This window comes from Pinus tabuliformis, chromosome 3_1 (genome assembly GCF_031772625.1).
Source record: "Pinus tabuliformis cultivar Carrire ecotype Pingquan chromosome 3_1, CPIR1, whole genome shotgun sequence".
Classification (NCBI taxonomy): Eukaryota; Viridiplantae; Streptophyta; class Pinopsida; order Pinales; family Pinaceae; genus Pinus; species Pinus tabuliformis.
Window position 1 is genome coordinate 526,273,518 of NC_142301.1, and position 23,050 is coordinate 526,296,567.

A 23,050-nucleotide genomic window follows, 5' to 3' on the forward strand; every position below is an offset into this window, starting at 1 on the left:
CTTCACTCCTTGAGCTATGCGAGTTGTCTTTGACTTACTTCCCCAAATGAACCTCAACACATGCTAATATATATGCGTTTTATGTGTGGGTGGTGGCACTCCAGCCGACCCCCAAAATACCATTAGCACACCCCTGTATGTGCCCAAGCAAGTGTCGGCCTGCCCACATGCTTCTCCATGCACATCGGGTATAAAAGCTCCATCATTCCATCGCATTCTTCAAGTGTCGTAAAACTTGCCATTGTTTCGCCGCATAAGGTTCGCCCAAACGTCGCATCTCCGTGCAGCACGCGCCCGTCGTGCAGCCTGCGACCGCCCGTGCGCCCGCACCCACCCGTGCACTTGGGCGCCTGCCCGCGTGCCCATCGTGCAACCCGACTCGCCGGTCACCCGCACCCATGCTCGTCGTGCACACCAGCTCGCCCGGTGCCCTCGCCCGTTGTCCACGCCTTCGTCCGTCGCCCGCGCCTTCGTTCATCGCGCGCTCGTCGACTCGCCCGGCGCCCAACCACGCCCGCACTCGGGTAGAACTCGAGGTCCTTACATCCTCCTCCACCTGAAATCGTTGTTGTCCTCGACAACATACCATCCCGGTAGCCATCCACCAAGATCATCACTATCCATGATGTCAACTCCTCCACATAAGGCAAACATCCCTGCAACATATGTAGAACTCCATCTCCATCATGTCTCACCTTAGTGACCAACTGCCACCAAGTACTCCATACCAAGGTATACACCTCTACGGTATATCCTCCATCAGATATCATCTCGATCCAAGATCATCGACCCCTCTGCCACAATCTCCACTGCAACATCTCGTGTCGACCTCATCATGTGTCACCATGTGAACCTCTGTCATGATACTCCAACAAAATGCCAACACACCTCTGCAGACTTCGCGACCCCATGTCTGAACTAGTTGGGTAGCTAATCCAACTGTCACGCTCAAATCATGAGAGTGAACATCCTCATGCCATCATCAGTTGTTCCTCAAAACATCCTGCCACATTCTTGACTCACCAGGAATCTATCTCCATAATCCATGCTCAGGTCCATGGAAACTCCATCCATCTGCAACATGTCATGATGCTTGATGCCAAGCCATCCCTGCACCATCAGTCATTCCTGCTCCACATGTTTAAGGACTCACTACCATGAGCAGCTAACAATGAGCCCCATCTTCTCATCCATCTAAGAAGATGTAGAGGGAGTAGAGCCTGAAGGCTCTCCCTCACTAATCAACTCAATCCATCTATCAGGATCCTCAATCTCCATCCTTTGTAGATAAGCAACCCGGTCGTCCTTCTGGTCATCTGGCCTCACATACACCTCCTCATCATCATCATCATCCTCAACCAACTCTATCCTTCTTGACAAATCCAAGATGCTATCCGAAAGTGACCTGATGACCAATGACTACTCGGTAAGCTTTGCCTCAATAGTAGACAACCGCTTACTCATGTCTCCCATTCTCTTCTCATCCTCCTTTTGCATCACTCCCAATTTACAATCAAGCCTTGTCACTCCAATGGTTGGCACACCAATGGGTACATCTTGCCTTCCATCATAAATGTAGAGCTTCCTCAAATGTGGAACAATCATAGCATCAAATCGTTTCATGAATTCCATCCCCAATACAGCTTCATAGTCATCAATCCACACTATAGTGAAGTCAACCTTCCCTGTCCATTCACCAAGTGTAGTGTCCACCCTCTCAGCTATACCAAGAATCTCAATAGGAGGAGAATTGACTGTCTTCATTTGTGCCTTTGCTGGTACAAATTTTAGCCCAATCCTTCTCGTAGTATCTTCACCCATGAAGTTGTGAGAAGCCCCACTATCCACCATAGTGAGTACATCAGCACCTCCAACCTTCATTCGAACATACTCCAATCTGTTCCTCTCGGGATCTCTCCTAGAGACCACCTCCGTAGTAGTAGAAGCACCAAGTATCTGCATCATCCCCACAGAAGCACCTTCATTCCTCGCATCAGATTGTGCAATAGCAGCCACCTTTGGTTTAGAAGGACAATTCTTCACCATGTGTGGTCCAACACATATCCAACACTTCAAGGCTTTCTTCGTCTTCGAACTATCATCCGATTTCGAAGCATCATCCTTCTTCTTATCTTTCGGTTTATCAGACTTCTTCTTCCTATCATCAGAAGTCTCATCATAATGCTCCACCAACCTGTCAACAGCAGCAAAAGCTTCTTCAAGTGTCCTAATCTTATGCCTCTTCAATTCATTGCGTGCCAAAGGCTTCAACCCAATAATGAAGTTGAACACCTTGTCCCTCTCCGCCATGTCAGGAAGTTCCAGAGCTGCACTTGCAAACTCTCGCTAATATGCTTGTAGGCTCCCTGTCTGCTTTATGTACTTAATCTTTGTCCTTGCTTCCCATGTTTCATCCTAAGGACTGAAATGGGTTTGCAAAGCCTTCTTCATGTCATCCCACGAAGTAATGTCATCAGCACTGCCATTGGCAATCTGATCCAACCTCCTTCGCCACCACATCTTAGCATCCTTTGTTAAGAACTGAGCAGCTACCTTGACCTTTGTCTCATCATTGGATAGACCCAACCGTTCAAAGTATTGCTCCATGTCCCATATAAAGTTTCCAAGAGTTTTTGCATTCCTTGTGCCATCATAATATTCTGATTCCTTGACCTTCACATGAGGCACTCCTCCACCTGAGTTATGCCTCACGGCCTTCTTCAGCACTGGGATCTCATCCTTGGCTTTGTCAAGAGTTTTCTTCAAGTTCACGATCTCTGCAAGACCCTGATCCCTTGCTTCTTCAACCCCCTTGACCCTTACTTCAAGTTGTGTACACATAAGATCAGTGTACTCATATTGTGTCCGGAGTTCATCGTGTTGTATTCGGAGTTCATCGAGCTCTTCCTTTATCTTCGAATTGGCCTCTTGTTCCTTAGCGAGCAAGTCCATCTTCTTATCCCAAGAGGTCTCCATATCCTCCATCTTTTCCAACACCTTTCAATGAACCCAATAGTAGTATCTTTCACAACGTGACTAGATCCAGCCTGAGATTCAGCTGCCATCTCTAACAACCTATTTCTTCTTTGCAATCTAGTTTCGACCATCCAACAGCTTCACCAATTCACCTGCAATTAGAACCAACCCTTGTTCCCCTTGTGTGAAACGGCTTCCTTCACCTGCAAGCACCCTTTCCACTGTCACGAGCAACCCTGCTCTGATACCACATGTCACGGCCCTACACCTGCGGTAGTCTTCCAACCGCTTATAGTGAGGTGCGGCACCACCGAATGCTTTCTTTTCACCAATACTAACATTCATGGACTACGCCTAATTCACTTGTCCTTACTTAGTTTGTGTTTCGCAACCAAGTAAAATTATGTTTGTCCTTTATACTAATGAACACCCATACTCATTCATTATCCACAACATTATAAAAGACAACAACAATTGCACAGTATAAAGGGGAGGGGCAGCTCCCGAACAAGTCTGCCTGACAATATATATTAATCAATCTTTCTTCATAATAAAATCATCACAATTAATGCTTGGCAAGCTCCAAGCCAATACTTAGCTTCTTTTACAATATAGGAAAATCAGCCTTTTACAATAACCATGTGCACGCCTTGCACGAAGGATGGGTGCTCACTCGAGTCACCAAGACATCCTTGTCAATCCCGGCACAATTCTGCACACAAGACAACCCTGGGCACACCTTGCCCAACCCACAACCGGCTCTAAGAATCACCAAGAATGCACCCTTGAATAATGCGCATGAGCTATGCGCATCTCCTCTTCAAAACTGCGCACTTCTTCTTCACTCCTTGAGCTATGCGAGTTGTCTTCGACTTACTTCCCCAAATGAACCTCAACGCATGCTAATATATATGCATTTTATGTGTGGGTGGTGGCACTCCAGCCGACCCCCAAAATACCATTAACGCACCCCTGTATGTGCCCAAGCAAGTGTCGGCCTGCCCACATGCTTCTCCACGCACATCGGGTATAAAAGCTCCATCGTTCCATCACATTCTTCAAGTGTCGTAAAACTTGCCATCGTTTCGTCGCATAAGGTTCACTCGAACGTCACATCTCCGTGCAGCACGCGCCCATCGTGCAGCCAGCGCCCGTCGTGCACCCTGCGCCCGCCCGTGCGCTCACGCCCGCCCATGCGCCCGCACGCCCACCCACGCACCCGCGCGCCCACCCACGCGCCCATCGTGCAGCCTGACTCGTTGGTCGCCTGCACCCGTGACCGTCGTGCAGGCCAGCTCACCCGACACCCTCGCCTGTTGTCCGCGCCTTCGTCCGTCGCCCACGCCTTCATTCACCGCGTGCCCGTCGACTCGCCTGACGCCCAACCGCGCCCGCGCTCGGGTAGAACTCGAGGTCCTTACACATTTAGTTGAAGGGGTGTTAATATCAAGTCGAAAACATAAGTGATTCACTCCACAAATTTAATTGAAGTGGTGCGAAAATTTGAAGTCAGCATAACTAATCTAAAGAGAAATTAAATTACAGTAGTCTATCTTTAAATTATCGTGGTCTAACTCCTTCCCGTCAATTTAGTCTAAATTCCCTTATGTTTTGATTTTTTTAAAATATTGTTGGATGGGTTTGTCTAGCTCCTTCAAGTCAATTTAGACTAAACTTCCTTATGTTTTGATTTTTTTTAAATATTGTTGGATGGGTTTTTCAAAATATTGTAACGTGTGTATATTCATCAGTGATGATGTTGCACATTTGTGATTGAATATTCGGTGATTTAGTGTTACTATATTTTTAATTAGATGTTGCACTCATTTCAAATTTGTGCTTAGTGATTTAATAGTTCAGTGATTCAGTTTGTGAGTATCTAGTATTCAATGATTTTCGATAAATACGTAGGTTTTATGAGGAAGCATGTATATACACATGTTTGTTTTAAAATAGTCGCGTATATATTCTCAAGTCAATTTGATTAGGGTTTGAAATGACTGCACATTGATTTTGTGATGATTGTCTGGTATCTAACAATGATTAATCAATGAATGGATGAGTATTATCTTGATGTGTTGATTTGCCTTGATTTGATCAGTTAGTGGTTGATTGGTAGCTTGGGATTGGTTCAATATTCATTTTATTAGTGATTGGTAGTCCGTGATGGCTGAGTGATTATATTTAGATTCTGATTCATTTTGGTATATTGGTTGAGCTTATTGTTCGTGTGGGTCCAGTTTGAAAAATGATGAAAGGTGGTCTACATGTTTCGATGATTGATTGATTGGTGGATCCAGTGTAAAACATTATGAAACATGATCCACATGGTGCTAAGGGTTATAACCTTCAGGGAAGGGGTAGGATCTCCCTTCTAGTAGGAGCGGGTAAACAAGATTAGGGGGTTGTAGCTCCCTTCCAGTGGGTGTTGAAGAATTAGTGGAGGTTGTAGCCTCCTGCAGGTAGGAGGTTGCATGCCAGTAAGAGTCTGGCCTAGTACAAAATTTGTAAGAAGCATTTCTTTATAATAAAAGAAGATTACAAAGACGACAATAGCGGTGTTTTTCTCCCACATTGGGTCTCCACCTGAAATTTGAGTGTCCATATGTGTTGATGTGTTTCTTATGTGTACATGATTTATTTGTTCTTTACTGCTCATGAATACTGCATAATGAATGACTAAAGAAATATTTACGTAATGGTTAAATTAAATCACCGATGGAAATTATGAAAAATTAGTAATCTAGATATACATATGTTTAATTCACTAAAGTCATGTACACACGAGGGTTGCATAAATGACAATAGCTTACAAAATTCTGAATGTGAAGTTGATAGTTAAAATGAACTAAAAATATTGATTCACTCACCACTCTCCTTCCACCTCCACCCCCCTCTCACTCTCTCTATATTTTTCCTAAAATTGATAAACTTGGAACTTCCAATTAGATATAATCAATGAATTCAAACGAGAAGAAACTCTTAGAAGACACAATAATGCACTAGCCCTTGGAAAATGAAAATTTGAATATGGAGGTGATGGAGTTAGAGTAGGAAAGTAGTTGAATTTGATAAGAGGCATTTCTTTTTACTAAATTTTTATATTTTACAAATTAAGTTCATTTTGTAGAAGCTATACTCTTAAGCGCTTTGGAAAATGTTGTATTTGAAACCTCTTGTAACATACAATTATAAACTTACTAAGCTCTTTTTAAAAATAACTCTAGGCATTTTTTAGATTCTTCTTTCATGACAAGAATCCAAAATTTTGATGCCTTCATCTATGAAGATAGCTATTATATTTCGCATGAAATATTACTCTTAGCAATTTTGATCATATTATTTATTAGATTTCAAGATACTTAAATCATATTAGAGTATTATTATTTTTGGATTATATTATTTATTCAGTTTCTAATTACTAAAATCATATTAAGATATTATTAATTTTTAAATTTAGTTCCATATTAGAGGATTATTATTTTTTAAATTTAGTTTTTCTTAATTACTTAATAATAAAGTTGAGAAAGAGTGGCTTCTTAATTTTTTGTTAAGATTTGGAAGAACCCATCTAAAAGTATATAGCAAAAAAAACATTACCATTTGTTTTCCAAAAATAAGAAAATAAAGTCATGAAAAAGTTAGTTAGGTATAAATTATGTTTAGAAAAATCTTTCTTGAATCATATTCGTCTTATAGAATTATGTAAGTGTTAAACATATCCAGAATCATCATGTATGATAATTATTATTATTTAATTTTAACACCATTATTAATTGAAATATTAAATTGGTATATAAATTATCAAAAAAATATTTTATAGAAGTATAAATTAATAACATATATTATTTTTTAAAACCTTGATTGACTGAGCTAACTACTTGGAAACATATATGTTGAACATATCCAAAATCATCCTAATATAATAGTTATTATTATTTAATTCTAAAACCATTACTAATTTAAATATTAAATTGTTGTTCAAATTATTAAAAAAATATTTTATAAAATTATAAATTAATAATATATTCAAAATCATGATGGCATAATAATAATTATTATTTAATGCCAAGATATTATTAATTTAAATATTAAATTAATATATAAATTATCAAAAAAAATATTTTATAGAACTATAAATTAATAATATAATTATTTTTAAAACCTTGATGGACTGAGTTAATTAATTGCTCGGAAACATATACTTGAACATATCCAAAATCATCCTGCTATAATAATTATCATTATTTAATTTTAAGAACATTTTATTAATTTATTAAATTGGTATATAAATTATATAAAAAATATTTTATAAAACTATAAATTAATAATATAATTAAAAAATAAAAAAACCTTGATTGACTGAGTTAACGAACTGCTTTGAAACATCCTCTTTATAAAGGCGTCGAAAATCATAATTTACAAAGATTGACTTTTTAGTATTAATGTTTTGTTACAATTGCGTGAGAATCATTCCATAGTCGAAAGTTAAGTATTAACAATAATTATATTGTTTTGACGATGAACCATACTGGTTAGTTCGAAACGCGTAGACAAAAAATTTTCCAATAATTTTCGCCGAAATTTTTTTCAAAAATTTGATATGGATCACAGAAATCTCAATTCAAAGACTTTTTATCATTAGTATTAATATTTTGTTACAATTGCGTGAGAATCATTCCATAGTCGAAAGTTAAGTACTAACAATAATTATATAAAAATAAGTTTAAAGAGACTTTCTAAGGTATTGATATTGATAAGCCAAATACGTGATGTGGGTTGTTTATATATTTTATTAAAAAATAAAAATTTAAATTTTAAAAAATTATTCGTGTTTTAAATAAATGTCGCTTTCCATTCCAAATCACTAACAAAAACGTCATAATCCTTTATTACAATGTTGACTTAAGGAAATAAATAAAACTATACAGACTTCCATTTCTAATACTACAATAATGACGTGGTTAAATGGCTCATTGAACTCGGTTAAAAAAAATTATACAGACATCCGTTTCTAATACGACATTAATGACGTAGTTAGATGGTTCATTGAACTCAGTTCATTTATTGACCGCAAGATTGACGTAGCTTTTATTTCCTGAAGCACTCGAGCATGGGCACACAGCAGTATGATGAAACAAAAGGCAGCGACAGTGCAAATTGCAGAGGCAATGCAGCAGCAAGAAGTTATGGGCAGCAGCATGATGGCAAGAAGGTGAAGAACACAGCAGTGCAAATAAGAAAATGCAGCAGCGTGAAGTTTTTGTTTAAGAAATGAAAGGTAATGGACAGCAGCAGAGGTAAAAGAAATGTTTACACACAGCAGTGTAAACATGTAAGTGGGGACAGTGTAATTGTTCCAGAAAAGACAGAGTATTTTGTCTTTGAAAAGTGCACAAGCAGTGCAGGTGTAGACACAGCAGTGTGGGGTAGACGCAGCAAAGAAGATGGCACAACAGTGCAGCAGAGAATATGCAGCAGCATAAAAGAACAATGTAATGAGTTTGCACACACAGCAGTGCAATGATTGTTTGTTTTTGAAACTGCATGTAAAGCAGTGTCATGGTGAATCCCTCAGTCAAGAGGAAGATGCTTTTCAGCATAGTATGGTAAATCCCTCTATCAAGAGGATGATGCTTTTCAGCATAGTCATTGGTGAATCCCTCTGTTCAGAGGAAGATGCTCTCTAGCATAGTTTGGTAAATCCCTCTGTCATGAGGAAGGTGCTCTTAAGCACAGTTTCAGGTTAATCCCTCTATTAAGAGGAAGACAACTTTGATTGTTTATGAACTGCAGCAGAAGCAGTTGGTGAATCCCTCTATGCGAGGAAGATTGGTGAACCCCTCTATGTGAGGAAGTGCTTGGATAAGATTGAAAGCCCAGCAGTTGAAATTAAAGGGGAGTGTTGAAATCTAATTTCAACGCTGCAGCACGCCGCACCCAAAACCGCCTGCAAAACCACAAAACTGCCCAGAATCATATCGCACCGCCATCCATGAAAAGTGGTTTCCGTATTGTTGAGCTCCGATGCGTTTTGGTGCAGGCACGTGGCTCTCGCCTGACGTAGGCAACTTTGACCCATCGGGAGGTAAAGCTCAGCATTAAACTGCCTTCCGATATCAACCACCGCCGTCCGATCAGCCTGACCGTCCTCCGCCGTTCATCAATGAAGCTGCTCCCCGCCTACATCAAATCAAACTTGTTGCGTGAAGTAAAAGTCAAGTTTTGGGTTGACCATACCTGTTATTAATAAATTGTCATAGGTGTAGGTAATGGTTTTAAGTTTTATATACGGCGTGCATTTATTTTGTAGGTGATCATATGTATTAAAAAACCCACGATAGTATAGAGTTCTGTGTGTTATATTTTTTATATTACGAGCCATGAAATATATGCTCGTTGTTTTTTTTTGTTAATGGAATCTGCAATGAAACACACTGCAGTGTGTAGAAAAGAACAGGGGGCCCGTGTGTAATTTTTTTATGGAATTGACCATTGTAAATGGAACGATGGAGCAGTAAAAAGAAAATGTGCTCTGTATTGTTTTAGTTACACATGGGAGATATGTAAGAGCGCAACAGCGAAAGAGAATAGTGTGAGCCAAATGAAAAGAGCTCGTGGGTTGAATCTTTTTGTGGAGCATTGTAAAATGATGGGGCAGTAAAAGGTGAAACACACAGCAGTGTGTAAAAAGACAAGAACAGGGTTGTAATGTTTTGTGTGGCATTTTTGTGAAACAGAGGTGTAAGAAAAACCATGTGTGGTTTTGCACAGAAGTGCATAAGGAAAATGGTGGAGCGCATTTGTATGCATATGTAAATCTTATTTTACAGCAGTAAAGTGTTTTTCACTGCAGTGAATGTAAAAGGGGAGTGAATGTAAAAGGGGATTTACAGCAGTAAACCCAGCTCAGTAATTTCTAAGGGTGAAAACAGAGTTTTTGTTTAATATTGTTTTTGGTGAATTCCTCTCAGCAAAGAGGATGAATGTTTGTATGAGGCTTTATATCTTAATCAATAGAAATATTTTTATGCTGTGTAATGGACTGTTATGAGTATATTTGATTTAAAGCTTCCCTGTGCAAAGATCCTGGAACAAAGAAAACAGAGCATTGGCTCTGTGGTATCTGTTTGTTTGGTTTTGGTATTTTCCCCATTTAAAAATACCCAACAAATATTTTCGTAGAATACTAAAATAGAGCAGCCAATATTGACTTTACTTTATAATCCGATAATCAATATATAAAACGCGTCCCCTTAAAATACATGCCAATAGTGACGAGTTTGATGATGTGTAGTGAAAGTATTTTGCTTTCCTTTCTTTCATACAGGAAATCTTAACGGTTGATAAACACCCGCGTGGGGATATAAAAAGCATTAGCAATTGATAAATCCCCGCATGTGAATATAGGATTTGATGATGCGGGTTATGAAAGAGCACAGTTTCTTTCTCAGTCGATCTTTAGCATTAACCATTCATGTTGAAATGGGCAGGTCACTCAACCATAACAATTTGACGGGACCATTGCCTGATCTTTCCAATTTGACCCTGTTGCAAACACTGTAAGTTTCCTTTACACGAATAAATAATCGACCTTTATTCTTAAACATATATATGCATTTTGAATATACACAAGTTTATTTTGTTACAGCTATTTACAAAACAACAACCTGAACGGTACTGTTCCGGAGTGGCTATCTCGCCTCCCAAACCTTCAAGTGTTGTACGTTTCCCAAATTCTCGTTGTTTATTATGTATTTTTTCCAAGTTGATATTCAAAGTAAAGTGCAAATAATTGTGTTTTTTTAATTGATTACCACAGGAATATAGAGAATAATAATTTCAGCGGTGTAATCCCTGCACAACTTCTCCACAATTGTTCGTTGAAATTCAAGTAACAAGAATAAATTGAAGGTTATTGTCGGAACAACGTTAAACGGAATTCTGATCATCGCTTTAGCGTTAATGGCGGGTATCGCTGTCTATCGCAATAAATGCAGGAGGAAAAAACAGGGTGCTTCCAAAGGAACCAATGGTAGTCTTTCCTGTACCGATTTTACTAAACACTATTAATATTACAAACGCTAAGATATGACATGCATAGTGGGAGTGTGCCCTCTAACCGAAATTATCTTATGCATTGTGCTTTGACAAATTTCTAACTTTCCCTTTCCTGAATGGGTTGAAGAGTACTCTATGGTTATGGTTCGAAATACAACAAATTCGCGTGCCTTCACTCTAGATGAGATTGTGGTTGCCACACAAGACTATATTCAGAAGATTGGTCAAGGGGGATTTGGGTCTGTGTTCCTAGGTAAGTTGCCGGAAGGGAATCTTATAGCGGTAAAAGTGCTCTCACTGTTTTCCAAACAAGGAATTCACGAGTTTTTGAATGAGGTAAATTGTAGATATTACTTTGTAATATAGTTTACATTGTTGAATCTCATAATGCCAGTTATGGCTGCACTCTAATTAGTATTATGGGTATCTCATGAACAGGTTGATCTCCTTTCTAAAATCAACCATAGGAACTTGGTATCATTATTGGGATACTGTACCGAAACCAGAGAAGTTATGCTGGTCTACGACTACATGTCGGAAGGGTCGCTAAAAGATCACCTTTATGGTAAATTCTATTGCTGGAAGGTATGCTTTGTTTCAATCAATAGAATAGCTTTGTTTGCTGGAAGGTATATTTGCTTTTTAATTTCTTTTCCAGGTCGCAGAGCAGAAGAATCCGAACTAAGTTGGAAAATGAGGCTCAAAATAGTATTAGATGCTGCTCAGGGTAACTCATTCGCTACATTTCTTCTATGTACAACAATTTTTTGTAATCTAAGCTCTGGTTGTTTTCAGTAATAGTTACACGAAAAAATCATGGTTAATGACATTTGTGGTATTTGTATTTGAAGGACTTGAATATCTGCACGTGGGTTGCACACCAAAGATAATTCACAGGGACGTCAAGAGCGCCAACATACTTTTAGACAGCAATATGAACGGAAAACTGGCCGATTTCGGTCTTTCAAGGATGACAATTGATGGGGAGGCTACTCATGTTACCACTGCGGTGAAAGGAACGCCAGGATACCTGGATCCAGAGTATGCCACATATCTATAACTGCTTTTCCTCACACTGCATATCAATTAATTATTAAGAACAGAGGCACTATCGTTATTTTTCATTTCCACGGTAATCACTTAGCCAAGTTTTTGTGGGGCACGTTTTCGCAGGTATTACAGCACTCAAATGTTGACGGAGAAGAGTGATGTGTATAGTTTTGGAGTGGTTTTGCTAGAGATCATATGCGGTAGGCAACCCATAGATGTAAAACTACCGGTAGATGAAGTAAACATCATTCGTTGGGTAAGGAATCATATCAGCAGTCGCCTGAAATATCAATCAAATTATATAATGTGACATTAGAATATTTTACAGTGCAGTTTTGTCTCACAATAATTATCTGAATTAGAGTCTAACAATAAGTTTATTACAGGTGACGCAGTATGTAGTGGAGATGGATGAAAATGGTGGGAGAATAGCTGAAATTATAGACAAGAGATTGGAGGGTAGTTACGATCTGAAATCCATCACTCGCGTTGCGAAAGTAGCGATGAGATGTGTTGAGGCTAAACCGTCTTTAAGGCCGAGCGTGAGTGAAGTTGTGAGAGAGCTCAAAAAAGGTATGAAAATTGAGGAGAAAGCTTCTGTTTCATTTTCGGAGGAAATTGGTATCGACAGTGCCGAGCGGTTGGTCACCCCGCTCTATTTATCAATAGATCCGATGGAACGCAGAGGAATGGAGTGGAGCGATAACAGCTCCAACATTCCAAAAGTGGGGAGATAAGGTGGCACGTTGTGGAGATGGATTGAATGGAGGTTGGCGATCAAGGCTTTTGGTCGATACGAACACTCAATTTAAATTCTGTCAATAGGTTCTGTGGTTCTATGTATTTGGCAATCCTCTTAAAAACTTGTACTCCACGTATCGTTTATTTAACACGGTCGAGAATGTTTAGCCAAGTTTCCTAGAAAAAAATTATGTACTGTTTTTTTTTCTCAAATCCGTAGTATTTAACATTTTAAAACTCCGATAGTAAATCGCCATCACTGCCTTAATTTCCCCCGTGTTTTTTTGCGAAAATAATAATCTGCTCGTTTCTATTGTTTAATTATCTTGCGTTAGAACTCTACATTTTCCGATATTTTTATATAATATCAATTCTTGATTCCCTAATTTATTAATGGAACGAACATTCATTTTTCAAATGTTGTAGTTAAAAATGCAAATATGTAACATTCCTTTTAAATCAATTTAGTTCGCATGCGTGAGATACTTACAATTGTAACATGCATGGATGAGATTTGTATAATTCTTATTTTTTTCCTAAAAAGATATATTTATTATCATCAAAGTTAATTATCAAGGTTGAGACCATTGTGACTTGAGGGCCTAACCTGAAGGGAATGTAACAACTATACAAATCTCACCTATGGCGCATCAATCTTGCTTTCACCATAATCCACAATCGATTTTTAGGACTTCGTTAAATTTTGAATGAATGCTTATTTAGTAATATTATATTATGTTAGTTTATTATTGTTTTAAATTTTATTTTCTTAATAATTTGTTTAGAATTTGTATTTAATTTTTTTATTATTTAAATTAGGTGTGATATTATTAAAGAATTTCTTTACCTTTAAAAGTGATTTTTCAAATCACTTTTAATTTTATCTTTTATATTATTAAAACTGTAAACTATATATGTTTAAATTTCAGTAATGAGATTGAATGAAAGATAGAATAAATGTCAGTAATATGATTGAACGGAAGATAGCATAACATGTTTTATATCTAAGTTCTAGTCTTGTTAGGGATATATTGATGAAGTGATTTTCTATATAAGCCTTTTTTACATAAAAAGATAACAAAACCAAGAAACTTTGTAGTTAGTTTTATTTTTTTATTATTAAAACGGTAAATTATATATATTATCTTTTTTATTGTTTTGTATTTGATAACTCTTTGATGAAGAATATATAATAAAGAAACATAAAAAGATAAATAAAATTCCCAAGAAATTATTAAGATCAAGGACAAATTGAATTAATAAGTTGTGACATTGTATTTTCTAACATGGTATTAGAGCTAAGGTGAACAAGAGAACGTAGATGGAGGGGAATAATTTGTACAAAGACAAAAGGAAAGAAGAAGAAGACCATTGATCTAGAAGGAGGGTTACTAAATTGAAGAAGACCCCATCATCAAGCTCTCAGTGACTATAGAACAAATTTCTCATTGGAATTTCTCTAGTATACTTCATCTTGACAAGGAAGAAGCAACAACGAGTTTTGGTATCATCTCTTGAAGTTGTTCGGACAAATCATTTATTGAAGGCATCCTAGAATATATATTGGAGATCTTTGAAGTCTCCTTGAAGGTATTGAAAACTTCAAGATAGTTGGAGACATCATCAAGAAACAATACTCTTGGTTAACAATGTAAGTAGTATATTATATTCTATGTCTCAATTTACAAATAGCATGGCTACATTTTGCAAGGAAAGCAACAACTTAGCTGGTTCGACAAAATTCCTAGCATGGAAGAGAAGGATTGATTTGGCACTCACAAATAATGAAGTCATGGAGTATTTCCTTGGAGAAGTAGTTGAACCTAGCAGAGAGTGTTGAGAAATGGCAACAAGAAATTCCAATTTAATTTGTCCTTGAATTAAACTGAGAATTAAAATCAAATTATATTCTCATAACAATTTATAAATAGTTAATTAAGTTCAATTAACTTAATTCTCTTAGGAATTTCGAGTTGGAAGTCTTTCTGTAGTCATGTATATGTTATCCCTAAGTTTCGGGGGTCCAGTATGAGTTTAAATTGAGTTGGAAATTAGATCACTTAGTTTACTGAGTTATGTTCAGTTAAATTAGCTCCAAACTGTTTCAGGAACTAATAGAGAGTTGATAGTCATCTGGTGCGCTAGTGCATCCACAAGTGTCACTCTATTTAACTGAGGTTTCCGTCATAAGAAACTCATGCATGTCGATTCTGAGAAAGACCTAGTTTAGACTAGAGTGTAGGGACAATGTACTATCAGTTGTATTATTTATTAGAGTGTAAATATCATGCATGCATAAGAGATTGATCATATGTTTGGATTTCGCAGTTTTAGAAGCATGAATTCCCTTTAAATATGGGATATTCATAGGAATTACATAAGAGATTAGGGGCTTGAAGAGCTTCAGAATTGGCTAAGTGTTGGCCAAGAGCTAGCTTGTGAGCTGAGAGAGTTGAGCATAGTTGTGTGGAATTGTTCTAGTGAGAACAAGCTTTGTATCTTCACTCATATTTCGGATATATGCAATACAAATAGTGGGGTTCTGAGCAATGGCTTTCCCCAGATACATCTTGTCTTATTTGCCATTGATTTATCTTCTTCTTGTTCATATTATTTTCGTCGATCTATTGGCTTCTGTTGGTTGAAAGTAAAAGTAGATTCTTGTCTTATGCTTTAGTACATTGCATGAGCTTGTGAATCTGTAGGATTTTGTACATGGTATCAGAGCTGAGAACAACATACTAGAGGATATTTTGAAGTTTTGAGTTTTGGTTTATAGGTGAAATTCGAATTTGCAATACATACTTCAAGATCGACAGATGTCATTCGGTTTGCATCTCGAGTATGCCTTGGAAGGAAACTCGAATTTTATACCCTAGAGGGACTCAATGGAAGTTGTGCTAGACGATAATGGCTTGAAGGAATTCGTTGATAAAAAAATTCCTAAGCCAGCAACATCAGATGCACAGAATTTGGTCGAATGGAAGAAGTGTGTGGTTAAGGCGAGGTGGATAATCATTGAGGGAGTTCGAGACCACATTGTCTCGAGTCTCCATGGCAAAGAAACTCGGTATGCTATGTGGAAAAAATTGACGAACTTGTATCAAAACAACATTTTCCAAGAGAAACTAGCATTGAAGGATAAACTTCGAAAAATCAAAATGGAGAAAGGCGAGACGATTCCAAAATACTTGACCAAGTACACTTAGTGTCATGATGAACTTGGAAGTGTTGGAATCATGATTTTCAAGGATGATATGGTGAGTCTTTCTATTCCAGCACTCCTAAAGAGTTGGCATAGTTATTAGGACTTTGTCAATGGTCAGGAGAAGCTGTTAGATTCGGAAGGAATGTGGTTGGATTTGATGTAGGAGGAGACCAAGAGGAACACCAGGGATGGCTCTTCATCAAAGACTGATGATGAAGGGAATTGTGCCTTAGTGATTAAGGAGAAAAAGGGGAAAGGGAAAGATTCCCATTCCAAATCAGATTCTTATAATGGAGGTAAGAAGAAAGACATGATGAAATTTAAGTGCTTTCATTGTCATGAGCTCGGTCATTTTGTTACAAATTTTCCAGTTAAGAACTCCATGAAGAAGTCTTCAAGAGGAGCGGTGGGTGAGGCTTTGGCCACTCAATTCAAATTGGAATTTTCCCTCATTGCATGCATGGTTTCATTAGTGATGGGAAGTGTATAGTACAGTGGAGCTTCATTCTACATGATTGGTGGAAAAGAGTTATTCAGTGACCTGGAGGAGAAATATCTCCATATGCATATTGATATGGGTGACAACGGGAGGTATAGTGTTACTGGATTGGGCACGATTAATTTTTAGAGGGAGCATGCGGCTCTACTCACCTTGAAGAATGTTATGTATGTGTCTGGGTTAAAGAATAACTTGGTATCCGTTACCATGCTTGAGGATAGAGGCTATGATGTGATCTTCTCGAAAGGAAAGGTGTTCCTTCGACACATAGCCATGAGTCAAGTAAAGAAGATAGGGATTCGGGTGAACAATCTCTATAAGTTGGAGGTAGAGGAGTGTGCTTCTTTGAGCACAAAAGCATAAAGGGTGCGGAGTCGAGACATTGGCGAGTTGTGGCACAAGCGATTGGGTCACTTGCATCATGGGCCTTTGAAGATATTGCAGCAGATCTCTATTGGTCTTCCAAAAGGTACGCTTGAGCAAGTTGATACATGCAAGGGGTGTACTTTAGGAAAATACACCAAGTCTTCCTTTCACGACAAAGACAGTCAAGCAGAGGCTATCCTAGAGTGAGTCCATTCATATTTGTGTGGACCACTCTCGACAATATCCACAGCCAAACACAGGTATTATGTTATATTAGTTTATGACTATTCTCATAAATGTTGGATATTTTTCATGCAGAAAAAGGATCAAACCTTCACAAAGTTTTGTGAGTTTAAAGAATTGGCGGAGAAAGAGTCGGGAAAGAAGGTTAAAGCTCTACGGAGTGCTAACAATGGTGAGTACGTCTCAAACGAGTTTAAGAACTTTTGTGCAGCAAAAGGGATTAAACGGGAGTTGACAGCACCCCATAACCCTCAGTAGAATGGGGTGGCCGAGAGGAAGAACAGAAGCATAGTAGGGGTAGCAAGGGCAATGCTGCATGATCAGGGCTTACCACTTCACTTGTGGGCTGAGGTATGCAACACAAAAAATTATGTTTAGAACTGTAGCCCACATCAGATACTTGAGATGAAGACACCAGAGGAGGCTTATACCAGTAAGAGGCTAGATGTTGGTCACTTCAGGATTTTTGGGTCATTGCTATATTTCCATGTCACCAAAGATGAATGAAAGAAGCTTGAGCTGACAACAGAGTTGGGGATATTTGTGGGGTACATTGATACACCTTATAACTATCGGGTGTACTTATTGACCAACAAGATGACAATGATTCGTAGGGATGTCAGATTCAATGAGGAGAAGGCCATGCGATTTTCCCTTGAGAGAGAGCTTGAGCTACATGCGAATGAGGAGCTTTTAGCTCCTAATGTTGAGGAGCTTCAAATTGATGTGGAGCAGCCACATGCAGAGGATCCAGGAGTGGAGACATCCACTCAGGAAGAGTCTTCTAGAGAGGGAAGAAAGCGCACCAGAGAGGTTGACAGATTGTTGGATGATGCATGGGAGAATGTGGGAGCACCCACTTCTCAGGATAGGCAAAGGAGGTCACCTGAGAGGTACACTAGATACATGGCTCTTATGGGCGAATGTGCTATGACAGAGCCATCTTCCTTTAAGGAATAGGTGCAACAGCCAATTTGGGTTGATGCCATGGTGGAGGAGTATGACTCCATAGTTCATAACAGTGTTTTGGATGTGGTCCCAAGACCGAAGGACAAGTCATTGGTGAGATCTTGTTGGCTTTACAAGGTAAAGCAAGCTGTAGATGGTAGTGTGGAGAAGCATAAGGCTATATTTGTGGCTCGTGTCTTTTCACAGTTAGAGGGGATTGACTATGATGAGACCTTTGCTCCTGTTGCAAGGTACTCATCGATCAAATCTATATTAGGACTATCAACACAGATGGGTTGGAAGATACATCAAATGGATGTGAATACAACCTTCCTTAATGGCATGATTGAGGAAGAGTTTTCAAGTCTTTGGTTCCTTTTTTGAGTCCAAGAAAATGGTTTCTATTGTAGCTACTATAAGATCCTCTAAAAAATTTCCTTCATTTAAATTTGGAGCCCCATAATGATCATGTGAATTATTTTTTTAATCATAAAAGTCATGTGTGGTCATATTTTTCTAAGTTTTCAAGTCTTCCCCAAGAAAATATAAGAGTCAATGCACCATGCATTTTATAGCTAACTCATGTTCCTGTCATAGCACACTTTATCAAGATATGCCTAACACACTTTTTGCAGACAACGAAATGTTCTTCATTGAGACAATGGAGTGCACTCCTTGTTGATAGGAAGAGCACATTCCTTAGGAACAGTTAGAGGACACTTCTTGGGAGTCAGTCTAGTGCACTTCCTATTGACAACTTGAGTGCACTCCTTGATGGTAGCCACAATGCACCTTCTAGAGATAGTTGGAGCATACTTTCCAAATATAGCTAGAGCACACTTTATAAAGATAGCATTATCGCACTCTCAAGTAACAATTACATTATTCTTATCCCTTGATTTTTGTGACATGCAATAGCATACTCTCAAACCCTAATTTGTGCTCTCCCTATATAAAGAACCTAGTCAGAGCTTATCTCACACTTATCTTTCACTTTGGAGCTCTGTGCATTTTTAGAGCACATGAATCATCCTTCACTATTTCTTACAAGTGCACTATCCTTCAAGGTAATTTATTCAATTGTTTCACTTTTAAATTTCACTCCCACAAGTACTGCTTTAGTTCTTGCTTGATTTTTTTAGTGTCCCTTCACATTCTTGAGTTTTTCGCATTCTAGTCATGATTATGGTTGTATATATGTGTGTGTATGTTAGTATTTTCATCCTTATGATTCCTCTCACATTCTATCATCAAACACTTAATCGATTTTTAAGCAGATCTTTGTTTCCATGCATTGTGCTAGCCTCAAACTGTTCAAACCCTCCACTAGTGCATTTCACTCTCCTAGAAAGTAAGCCATCTAGCCATTTCTTCTTATATATGTGAGCTGCACTCATCACAAAATAATTATCTCCTTAATAGCATAGATTTCACTTCCAGAGAAAAGCCTCCAACCCTCTTTCGAGTGAGGATGTGACTTGCACTGAACACTAGTCTCTTTTCCCATGTAGAACAAAGAATATTCCTAGATGTTAAGAATTTAACTTGTACCAATAGAGGATATGACTTCAGCCCAAGGACGAGCCTCTCTACTTGTAAGAACGTAGTGAACATCTCTAGGACCTAAGAAACTAACCTCTATCACTTAATCCTGCAACCTATGCACAAGTTTGTCTCTCTTCCACTATTGGGTAGCGGATCCCCCCACAGCATGTTTTTGGGGCTTAAAGCCCGAGTTTTGGTCAATGTAATGTAAGGACTCCACAAAGTACGGATGCGGAGTGTGAAAGTCTAGGATGAGTCATAGGGTTGTCCGCCCTAAGAATTGTAAAATAATGTAAAGTGGTGTCGGCCTACCCATGGTCCGCAGACCATGGGATTGTATAAATAGAGCGAGGCTCTAAGTGTAAAGATAGTTTTTGAGCAGACAGTAATAGATAGATGTGAAGGCATGGTTAGAGGATAGAAGTGGATCTGAAGTGTATTGGGTCGTAGTAGTAGGAAGAGGCTCTGCAGCTGAGTGCGCAAAAGCCTAGTAGAGTCCGCAACTGAGTGCGCAGACCCCTACAGCTAAGTGTGCAGGGCAGAGTCGGGTCTGTAATTGAAAAGGATTATTAATAAAGATGAGTTTGATTCGGAATATTATGCATCTATGGTTCTTTTTATCTTCATGCATTTATATTGGATTTAATTACATGCACTTACTTAAAAGTTGAATAAGTAATAAGAATATTGGGCCCGCACAAACTAAGTCAAAACACTAATATAATAACACAGTAAGGTTCGAGATCAGGATAGTACTGTATTCATGCCCCTTACAGAGGTGCGCACAGGCTGCTGCATGGAGAAGTGCAAATGCACAGGTTCAGACCGCGAACCTATAGAACCTTCATCAAGACATCCCTAGGGTGCAGAAACCTAGTTCCAGCACCCTCCCATACTACTTCAGGTGATACCTCAGTCCGTAATTCACGGATTGTTGCCGAAAGGGCCAGTAGTACCGAGATTTGCTTGGCCAAATTAGTTTTGAACCTGGGTGAGGCCCCACGTGGCAAACAAATGGTTCTATTGCCGGGACCGGGACTTGCCTAAGGGATGTTTGATGTTGTGCCATTGGAACCCTATAAAGAAGGAAATTGAAGAGTGGTTGGACAAGAATATTCACGAGTTTGCGACACGGGAAAATAGAACTCCGCAAGTATCTGAGAAAAAGTGGTTGGATCACTACGTGTATACAGAAATCCACGAAATTTTCTTTGCATCCTTTATGTTTGAGCTATATAAGTGGATCGAAAAGTGAACCGATAGCCAGGGCAGGTGTAGGCTTGACAAACCAATCGTGTGGACTCTGGAATTAGTGCGTAGACTAGAGGCATTAGAAGATAAGTTCATGTGAGATGTGGACCATTGGCTCGACCAGATAATAGGGGGATTTATCACTGAGTTTGCGGTAGACAGGACCATGAGCTACAACAAAGCAGAACGATGTTTTCTCAAGCGACCGCGAGGTAAGTATATTAAGCCTTTAAATACTTGAATTAAGATGCTATTGTGTGAAAAGAGGGTCATGTGAATACATTAATGTTTGGGACAATGCGGAGCGAAATGATCTACAAAAGCAGTGAAGGGTTAGAAAACAGTCCCTTAATTTCACCTTCGCGAGAGAGCGAGGAAGAGCTCGCTAAGGTCTCTCCGAGAAGCGCGGTCAGTTTGATAAGGCATCGCATTCTGCGGTTACCACCTCCACCCATGCCACCTCCCACTTCACCCCACTCACCTCCATCTCCACCCACTCCACATCCACCACCCCGACAGTTCAGCATGACGAGCGCGATAAAACTACTTGTATTCAAAGGAATAGGGAATGAAGATCCAGACCAAGTCTGGTTCATTGTAAGAGAAGTATGGGAAGTGCAAGTTGCACGGATGAAAATATTAAGAAGGATACATTGGTGAGCACAATGCAGGATCGCGCATTGACATGGTATATCAAGCACTCTAACAACCACCCAAACGCAGGGATAACAGAGATCCAAAATGCGTTGAACAGAGAATTTAGCAGGCCAAACTCAGAGACACAGTCAATCATCGGGTTTAAAGAGATCGCGATGCTTCCAGGCAAGACCCCCTGGGATCTGGACCAAAGGCTAAAGAGTACGATCCATGAGGCCAATATGATGCTAATGGATGCACAACATCGCACATGGTTTGTGGCATCTCTGACACCGCACTTGAGGACGACGCTGTCACAACAGAAAGTTTCCACCCAGGCCGAAGCATTGGAAATGGCGATGAGGTTGCATGAGACCCTAATACAAGACCCTGGGTTGGGAGTTAAACAAGTCCACGCACAACTATAGAATCTATGCCTAGAAATGAAAAGTTTGAAGCAGGATAGGGCATCGCGGCCAGAGGCACACGAGGAAGTATGGTGTATAAAATGCAAAGGCTAGGGCCATGACAAGAATCACTGTCCAGTGTTCGCGAACTACTTGGCAGGAGGGGGGCCAATTCCGTTGAGACCAGAGGCACAGGCAGGGATGAGTGCGGCACTCGCGTTATGGTGCACGATCTGTCAGATAGGAGGAAAGCACATGACGAATAATTGTCATTTGTTGCAGAAGTATACACCGACTCCCTAGAAGTTGTTTTGTAATTTCTGCAAGTCGGTAGGCCACGATGAGTGCACTTGTCGTAGCTATGAGTTAACGATGGATCAAACCCTAGCCTATAGGATGCATACAGAAACGCGAGCCCTCGGCCCAGCTGCGAGGATGGCGCATACTGGATTTCAGGGGCGAGGTCAAGGATGAGGAGGAATGGGACCAGGAAGGGGCTACAGATAGTTACTTTGTTACAATTATGGAGGACCAAGGCACTATGCCCACGATTGTACCAACCCGACGAGGATATCTTGTTCGTACTGTGCTCAGTTTGATCATGAAACAATATATTTCCCTATGTTGATCACACAGATGTGCGAAAAAGAGGTATTCCAGCCTCCTCTGACTCAGAATAATGATGAGGTCTGAACCGCATGAAGAAGACTCGAATGTGAACATGATGCTCAGAAGCGGTGCAACCACGGGGGAGGATAAGGGGAAGCAACCCGAGGAAGATACATGGGTTCGCAAGGCTCCTGCAAAGGAACCTGACTTTGACTTAGAACGCGCAAAAGAGATATTCGTGGAAGCTAAGAAGAGATTCACGGAGCCGTCCACTTCAGGTAGTAAGGATCAACTAGAGCCAGGAATGTATCCTTCAATGCTTACTACCTTTCTGGGGACATGCATGAAACTGCTACGCGACAACAAGGTAGTTAAGGGACTATAGGAGTTGATCACTAGGTGCACGGGGTCAGGAGAACTGTGCGTAGTTCAGAAATTGGGGAAGCATGCATTGCACACCGGGAGGGAAATGAGATTGACTGCACAGATTGGTGAGTATGAAATGGATCA

General features: G+C 39.4%; 1 protein-coding gene across 1 annotated transcript; it reads left to right on the forward strand.

Moving 5' to 3' along the window:
• Positions 1–10,941: 10,941 nt before the first annotated feature.
• On the forward strand, positions 10,942–12,824 carry LOC149188147 (putative LRR receptor-like serine/threonine-protein kinase At5g48740). Its single transcript, XM_089409878.1, has 7 exons — positions 10,942–11,011; positions 11,165–11,373; positions 11,476–11,602; positions 11,696–11,764; positions 11,889–12,078; positions 12,211–12,343; positions 12,474–12,824. The coding sequence occupies exons 1-7, from the start codon at positions 10,942–10,944 to the stop codon at positions 12,822–12,824; spliced, it is 1,149 nt and encodes a 382-aa protein (XP_089266004.1).
• The last annotated feature ends 10,226 nt before the right edge of the window (positions 12,825–23,050 follow it).